General features: G+C 42.3%; 1 protein-coding gene across 1 annotated transcript; it reads right to left on the minus strand.

Annotated features, from left to right (window-relative positions):
* Positions 1-2,497: 2,497 nt before the first annotated feature.
* Positions 2,498-7,903, minus strand: LOC149597358 (uncharacterized). The gene has a single exon (XM_089861013.1). It carries the CDS (start codon positions 7,901-7,903, stop codon positions 2,498-2,500), a length of 5,406 nt encoding a protein of 1,801 aa, XP_089717139.1.
* Positions 7,904-8,476: the final 573 nt, after the last annotated feature.

Here is an 8,476-nt window from a genome sequence, read left to right on the forward strand (position 1 = left end):
AGCTAAACGAAGCTAAGCTAAACGAAGCTAAACGAAGCTAAACGAAGCTAAACGAAGCTAAGCTAAGCGAAACTAAACGAAGCTAAGCGAAGCTAAACGAAGTTAAACGAAGCTAAACGAAGCTAAACGAAGTTAAACGAAGCTAAACGAAGCTAAACGAAGCTAAACGAAGCTAAGCTAAACGAAGCTAAACGAAGCTAAACGAAGCTAAACGAAGCTAAACGAAGCTATGCGAAGCTAAACGAAGTTAAACGAAGCTAAACGAAGCTAAACGAAGCTAAACGAAGCTAAGCTAAACGAAGCTAAACGAAGCTAAACGACTCTAAACGAAGCTAAGCTAAACGAAGCTAAACGAAGCTAAGCTAAACGAAGCTAAACGACTCTAAACGAAGCTAAGCTAAACGAAGCTAAACGAAGCTAAACGAAGCTAAGCTAAACGAAGCTAAACGAAGCTAAACGAAGCTAAACGAAGCTAAGCTAAGCGAAACTAAACGAAGCTAAGCGAAGCTAAACGAAGTTAAACGAAGCTAAACGAAGCTAAACGAAGCTAAACGAAGCTAAGCTAAACGAAGCTAAACGAAGCTAAACGAAGCTAAACGAAGCTAAACGAAGCTATGCGAAGCTAAACGAAGTTAAACGAAGCTAAACGAAGCTAAACGAAGCTAAACGAAGCTAAGCTAAACGAAGCTAAACGAAGCTAAACGACTCTAAACGAAGCTAAGCTAAACGAAGCTAAACGAAGCTAAGCTAAACGAAGCTAAACGACTCTAAACGAAGCTAAGCTAAACGAAGCTAAACGAAGCTAAGCTAAACGAAGCTAAACGAAGCTAAACGAAGCTAAGCTAAGCGAAACTAAACGAAGCTAAGCGAAGCTAAACGAAGTTAAACGAAGCTAAACGAAGCTAAACGAAGCTAAACGAAGCTAAGCTAATCGAAGCTAAACGATGCTAAACGAAGCTAAACGACTCTAAACGAAGCTAAACGAAGCTAAACGAAGTTAAACGAAGCTAAACGAAGCTAAGCTAAACGAAGCTAAACGAAGCTAAACGACTCTAAACGAAGCTAAACGAAGCTAAACGAAGTTAAACGAAGCTAAACGAAGCTAAACGAAGCTAAACGAAGCTAAGCGAAGCTAAACGAAGTTAAACGAAGCTAAACGAAGCTAAACGAAGCTAAGCTAAGCTAAACGAAGCTAAACGAAAACGAAGCTAAACGAAGCTAAGCTAAACGAAGCTAAACGAAGCTAAGCGAAGCTAAGCTAAACGAAGCTAAACGAAGCTAAGCGAAGCTAAACGAAGTTAAACGAAGCTTAACGAAGCTAAACGAAGCTAAACGAAGCTTAACGAGGCTAAACGACTCTAAACGAAGCTAAACGAAGCTAAACGAAGTTAAACGAAGCTAAACGAAGCTAAACGAAGCTAAACGAAGCTAAGCGAAGCTAAACGAAGTTAAACGAAGCTAAACGAAGCTAAACGAAGCTAAGCTAAACGAAGCTAAACGAAGCTAAACGACTCTAAACGAAGCTAAACGAAGCTAAACGAAGCTAAACGAAGTTAAACGAAGCTAAACGAAGCTAAACGAAGCTAAACGAAGCTAAGCTAAGCGAAACTAAACGAAGCTAAACGAAGCTAAGCGAAGCTAAACGAAGTTAAACGAAGCTAAACGAAGCTAAACGAAGCTAAACGAAGCGAAGCTAATCGAAGCTAAACGAAGCTAAACGACTCTAAACGAAGCTAAACGAAGCTAAACGAAGTTAAACGAAGCTAAACGAAGCTAAACGAAGCTAAACGAAGCTAAGCTAAACGAAGCTAAACGAAGCTAAACGAAGCTAAACGAAGCTATGCGAAGCTAAACGAAGTTAAACGAAGCTAAACGAAGCTAAACGAAGCTGAACGAAGCTAAGCTAAACGAAGCTAAACGAAGCTAAACGACTCTAAACGAAGCTAAGCTAAACGAAGCTAAACGAAGCTAAGCTAAACGAAGCTAAACGACTCTAAATAAAATAACGCCTGCATTATTTTACTGGTTAATTGGGAGAGCTAGATGTTATTCGTAATAAGACCAGGTTAGTACGACATTTGAACAAAACGAAAATTTTAGAAACTTTATTTGCGGTTAGGAAGGTCCTTCTCGCTACAAAACTTTTCTCGAACTGGTTATATTTTACAGAATTTCAGAAACCTTTTTGAACATAAAAGAAAAAAGGGGTTGAACCAACCCCCACGACTCGAGCATTTCACCGCACCTTCTGGGGGGTTTTCTCCGGGTTATCACAGAGCTCTTATCAATGAAAATGCTCGCGTCGAGAAGGGATTATTTTGGGTGGCCAAAAAAGAAGTAAATTATCCAAGTAACAAAATAAAAGTGAATTAATTCTAAATTTGATATCAAGTTCCAACATCCTCCCCACCATGTACAATATAATGTTATTGTGCATCAACACTATCGGGGCATCTATATCAAATTTAGAAATTAAGCAAACAAAACCAAAAAAAAATTATTTCAATTCCAAAGGGGCCAAAAGGTTGACGGGTCTCTTTACAATGTTTCCATTTGTAAGTTTAATGTCACAAGATCTAATTTGTCCGTCTCTACCCTTGTAAAGTTCTTGCACTCGCGCTAATTTCCACTTATGTCGAGGGGTGTCCGCGTCATTCAGAAGAACTACGTCGTCCTTCATGATTGGGTTGACAGATTCGCGGCTAGCTAATTTATGGGCGGATTGTAGCTCTAGGATGTACTCCTTTTTCCATCTATTCCAATATCTGGTCAAAACATTTTGTTGGTACGTTAGCCGTTGTCCAGCGCTCGCTCGATTTAATTGAGGTAGTTCCTCTGATTTCCTCCCCGTAGGAAGCGCAGTAAATTTTTCTCCGATTAGGAAATGAGCGGGAGTCAATGGTGAAGGGTCATTTGGAGCAGAATAGGTATAGGTCAGAGGGCGCGAGTTGATGACTGCTTCGGCTTGAGCTATGACAGAATATAGCTCCTCATAAGAAAGAAATGCTTTTCCCATGATTTTTCTCATCGATACCTTGACGGATCTCACGAGGCGCTCCCAAAATCCTCCCCACCATGGGCCGCGCTCCACAATGTATTTCCATTCAATTCTCATTTTCCCGAAATACTCTTTTGCTTCGTCCGATCGGGTGCTTCTCCACAACGCGTTTAGCTCTTTTTCGGCACGTTTGAATGTCTTCGCGTTATCCGAATAAATTTTACGGGGAATTCCACGACGCGAAATAAAATTGGAGAAAGCCATAAGAAAGTAACGCGTTGTTAAAGTTGTAATCAATTCGAGATGGATCGCCCGCGTGGTGGCGCACGTAATTAAAGTTACGTAACATTTCTTTTTTCCCGATCCATCTTTTAAGAAGAGAGGTCCTGCAAAGTCTATACCGACTATTTCAAATGGTCTAGACGCTGTGATTCTATCCGTGGGAAGTGGCGCTGTTTTGGGAATGCTTGGTTTTGCGTTCCATTTCCGACAAAAGATACACCTGCTAACGCAATTCTTCGCTAATTGGCGACCTTTAAGAATCCAATAAGTGTCCCTAACTTGTACCAAGGTTGCGGGAGCTCCGCTGTGTTTAACTTGCTCATGCGCTCTTTGCATTTGCAGTTCCGAATATCGATGTTTATAAGGGAGTATTATTGGGTGCTTGGTTGCGTAACTAAATGATGACCTCTGTAATCGGCCTCCTAATCTCATTAGTCCGTTTTTGTCAAGTACAGGATCAACCTCGGCGATTTTGGAATTTCTTGAACGACCTGTCTTGGCTATTTCCTTCAATTCGCTGGAAAAGGACCCCCATTGTACCGTTTGATTCCAGTACAATTCTGCTTCTTCTAGTTCTCTAGCTGATAATGGTCCTGTTGCTTTGTCTTGCGGATTTCTTTTGTTGTTAAAGATTCTCTTTATCCACGCTGTGATTCGAATTACCTTCTCAAGGCTGCTATACTTGTTTAAAGCGAGGATGGCCTCTGGCTTCATATCTATTAGAGCGCTACGTAAACAGTTATTTGGGGTGTCCTCAGGTTCTATTGGTTCGTCAGCTATGACGTTTGCGACGAGATTGGGTTCGAGTTTCGGGAATTTGTCCTCTGTCAGTCGAAGCCATGGTGGTCCCTTCCACCATATATCCTTTGTCTTCAGTTCTTCTGAGGATAATCCTCGCGAAAGGTGGTCAGCTGGGTTGCTAGACCCCGGACAGTAATTCCAAGTATGAGGTTCAGTTTTCTCTTGAATCTCGCTTACTCTGTTTGCAACGAATTCTCTTTTATCGCGAGCGCTCCTCTTTATCCAGTGGTATGCCGTAGATGAATCAGTCCAAAATACCATCTTGTTTGTCGAACTTTTGAAAATGTTGGCTAATCTTGTCCCTAGTCTCGCTCCAATAAGACACGCCAGTAGTTCCAACTTAGGGATAGTTATTTTCTTTATGGGAGCAACCCTTGCTCTAGCTGTTATGAATGATGTTTGTACTTCTCCGACATTGGTATGGAATCTGTGGTACGCTACTGCTCCGTAGGCGGCTTTACTTGAATCACAAAATATGTGTATTACACCCTGTCGCTTGTCATTTTCTGTCGATCCAAAGTAGTCTCTTTCTATGCGGATATCCGCTAAGGTTGGAATTTGGGAAATCCATTCTGTCCAGCTTTTCTCTAATTCTTCGGGTAATGCATCATCCCAATCTTTTCCACTTAGCCATAAGCTTTGGAGGAGAATTTTTACTGTTATAGTAAACGGTGTGAGAAATCCCAGTGGATCGAATATCCGTGCTGCCATCTTAAGAACGCTTCTTTTCGTCATGGGTAGGGAATTCGCTACCTGTTCTAGATCTTCTGTTTTAAACGAAAACTGGTCACTTTCAGGATTCCAAGCCAAGCCCAAAACCTTGTTAACAGGTGACGGAAATACCGTTTCTTGGGAGGATTCTCCAATTTCTTGTAATTGTTTTCTTACAAAAGGTGAGCTTGATTGGAACTTGCGAAGCGTCATGTTCGCTTCCGCCATCACTTCTTTAGCTTGATTGACCAGTTTCATGGCGGAAAATTCGTCTTCGGCTCCCGACGTCAGGTCGTCGACAAACATATCTCCGATTAATTTTTGACAAGTCTCGGGATAAATGTCCATGTACTTCTTAACATGGTATCTTATCGTCGCAGCCAAAAGATAGGGGCTACTTGTCACCCCAAACAATACTCGGGTAAATCTCCATTCTTCTATCTCGATCGGTTTTACTGAGATAGGCTGCTTAATCCAAAGAAATCTGACGAAATCTCTTTCGTCAGGATTGATTGCAATTTGAAGAAACGCTTGCTGGATGTCAGCGGTGACGGCTATTTTATGCTTCCGGAAGTTGATTAAAACGTCGTAAAGGTCGGGGTTGATGTTCGGCCCCGCCTCTAGGCAGTCGTTTAAAGACGACCCGTTTTTGGTTTTCGCAGAACCATCGAAAACTATTCTGACTTTCGTTGTTGTCTTATCTTCCCGGATAACCGGGTGATGGGGCAAATAAAAGGCTTCATTAACTTCCCGCTCTTGCGTCACCTTTTCTATTATGCCCTTCTGAGCGTAGTCTCTGATGATGTCATCATATTCCTTGAATAGTTTCTCGTCCGATTCTAACCGTCGAAGTAATGAAGATAGTCTTCTAACCGACATGGAGTAATTGTTAGGTAAATTCTCTCTGTTCTCCTTCCAAGGGAGAGCTACTTCGTAGCGACCATCGACGGTGGCTATCCGTTCTTCAAAGGTTTTCTCAACTTCCGTCTTTCTAGTTTCTTCAAGTTGGCTTTCTTTGACCTCATTAATACCTATTGACTCTAGGTCCCAAAACTTCCTTAAATCGTCTCCAATGGTCTCAATTTCTTGGGTTGTCACCTTGTTTACCGTTATGGCGGCGCATTGTACTGCGAGGTGTGAACCTGGCTGGGACGAGGGCCCTTGAATTAGCCACCCAAAAATACTTTTTTGGGCTACTAAAGCTCCTTCTAGGCGGATAGTATCTGTCAGACTAACGGCGTTCCAATAGTAGTCCGCGCCCAGTAGAACTCCAAGTTCCAACTTGGTATTCGGCTCGTCCGTTGAGGGGCTGTCACCCAAAACTAGTCCTAATTGCTCAATGTGTCTTCTAATTTCGTCATTAGGAGATTCTAATTGGATGCCGTTAATCTCTGGTATTTCCAAGGCCTTAACCGTTAAACTCTGATTATCGTGAACGCTTCGCAGTGTCACTTTAACTCTCTTGCAAGATATAATTGTGGGATTCTCTTGCATAAATGCGTGGACTAATATGTTTTCTTCGCCGTCCATTTCAAGGCCTAATTGTTGGGAAAGATCCCTTCTGATAAATGTTCTTTGACTTCCGTTGTCAAGTAAACATCGCAATGTCATGCTACCTTCAGTCCCTTTAATTTGAACGCGAGTTGTTTGTATATAAACCGTATTGGAGGGAGTCGTTGGGGCTAGGTTTATGGAAACTCCATTTTTTTCTTGGGTGTGGGGCACTCCCTCGTTGTTCTCGGTCTTTTCTTCACCCCCTTCCTTTCTTTCCCCCTTCCAACATAGTACGGTCAAGTGACGCTTTTCGCAAATTTCGCATACGGGCTTGGCTCTACAATCCCTCGCGTAGTGGGATGATTTTAGGCAGATATAACAGAGTCCCTTGGTTTGAATGATTTCCCTCTTTTTGGTTGCCCCCACGCAATAACAGCTCTCAGCCTTGTGGTTCGATCTTCTACAGAAAATACACCTTTGTTGTGCATTTGTAAATCTCTCGGTTGCAACGTTGAAATTCGCGGCTGACGACTGCGGGGGTCCCTTCCCCCTCGCATTGTATTGTGAAAAGCGGAATTTTCCGTGCGATGTTTGCTCGCTCTTCGCGGTATCGCTGCCTTCGCCCTTGCCTTCGCTAGCGCTTCTCGAGTATACGCTCGCTCTTTCTCTTGTTAAGACTTCCGTTCCCACAAAGGTTAAAAGCTCCTCAACATTCCAACTTCTGTCATCTTCCCTTTTTCTACTAAATTCCAAGGTTATCTCCATTGGAAGTTTTTTCAGTATGACCGGGCAAAGGATCGTTCCATAGGAGTTAAAATCCTCACCCAAAGATTTAAGAGCTCCTACTTCAACTTCGCAAGAGTCGTAAAATTTCCTTAATCCAACGATGTCGTTGGCCTTTGTTACAGGACTTAGTTCGAAAATATTAGCCATGTGAATGCTAACAATGTTGTCATCCCTTCCAAAACGATTCTTTAATAGAGTCTTTGCTTTTTCGTAATTGGCATCGAGTAAGGGTAAATTTTTGATGGAGCTTAAGGCTGTGCCTTTAACGTATTGTTTCAAATATACTAATTTCTCTGCTGGTCGCATTTGTGGGGCGTCGTCAATACAAATTTTAAATCTTGACCAAAAGTCGGTCCATTCGGAAGTTTCTCCGGAAAAAGTCATAGGCTCCAGTTGGGGTACCCTTATAGATAACTGCTGGGGTGGCGCCATTGGTACTGTGGCTGTCGCCGCGTTCAGTGCAACAGTGGGGGCCGTCCCTACATTTGTTGCTGATCCTTGGTTTAGTCCATTTATGGCTCTTTCTACTCTTCTTTTAGCCTTTAATATCTTCACGCGATATTCGTCGTACTTTATCATATCAGCATCTAGCTGAGCTGGGGTAGCTCCCACTTGCGCGAATTCAATATTTAATCTTTCTAAAACATTTTGCTTACTGTCCAAGTCCACCACGAAATCTTCCAAATCCTCGATATCAAACTGAGTTTGGTTTACGAGGTAGTCCTCTATTTGATTAGTTAGCATCGTAGTTAAACGTCTCATAGTTGTTTTCTGCTGATTCAAAGCATCAGCAGCCGCGTTCGGCTGTCCGGTTACCGCCGAGTCTGGCATTGTTTTTCGTAATCGTACCTTTAGGGTAGGTCCCGAATGTTCTTACACTTAACGTCCTTTAGGGTAAGTCCCGTATGTTTTACACTTAACGTCCTTTAGGGTAAGTCCCGAACGTACTTTATCGAGTGAATTGTTCCGACTTCGTAAACTTTAGGGAAGGTCCCGACTCTTCTATAACTGTCGCGTTAGGAAAGTTCCTGGCGTCCTTTAGGGTAAGTCCCGACTAATTTTGTTCAATTTGCGCGCACTAATTGGTCCCGGGTTTCGGTACCACTAAAATAACGCCTGCATTATTTTACTGGTTAATTGGGAGAGCTAGATGTTGTTCGTAATAAGACCAGGTTAGTACGACATTTTGAACAAAACGAAAATTTTTAGAAACTTTATTTGCGGTTAGGAAGGTCCTTCTCGCTACAAAACTTTTCTCGAACTGGTTATATTTTACAGAATTTCAGAAACCTTTTTGAACATAAAAGAAAAAAGGGGTTGAACCAACCCCCACGACTCGAGCATTTCACCGCACCTTCTGGGGGGTTTTCTCCGGGTTATCACAGAGCTCTTATCAATGAAAAT

Source organism: Phalangium opilio, unplaced genomic scaffold, assembly GCF_054372755.1.
Source record: "Phalangium opilio isolate 3A_F unplaced genomic scaffold, DU_Popi_V2 ptg000362l_1, whole genome shotgun sequence".
In the NCBI taxonomy this organism is placed as follows: domain Eukaryota; kingdom Metazoa; phylum Arthropoda; class Arachnida; order Opiliones; family Phalangiidae; genus Phalangium; species Phalangium opilio.

What these genes read in the sequence shown, in the direction of transcription:
- LOC149597358 (XM_089861013.1), bottom strand. Translation starts at nt 7,903, where the DNA reads ATGCCAGACTCGGCGGTAACCGGACAGCCGAACGCGGCTGCTGATGCT.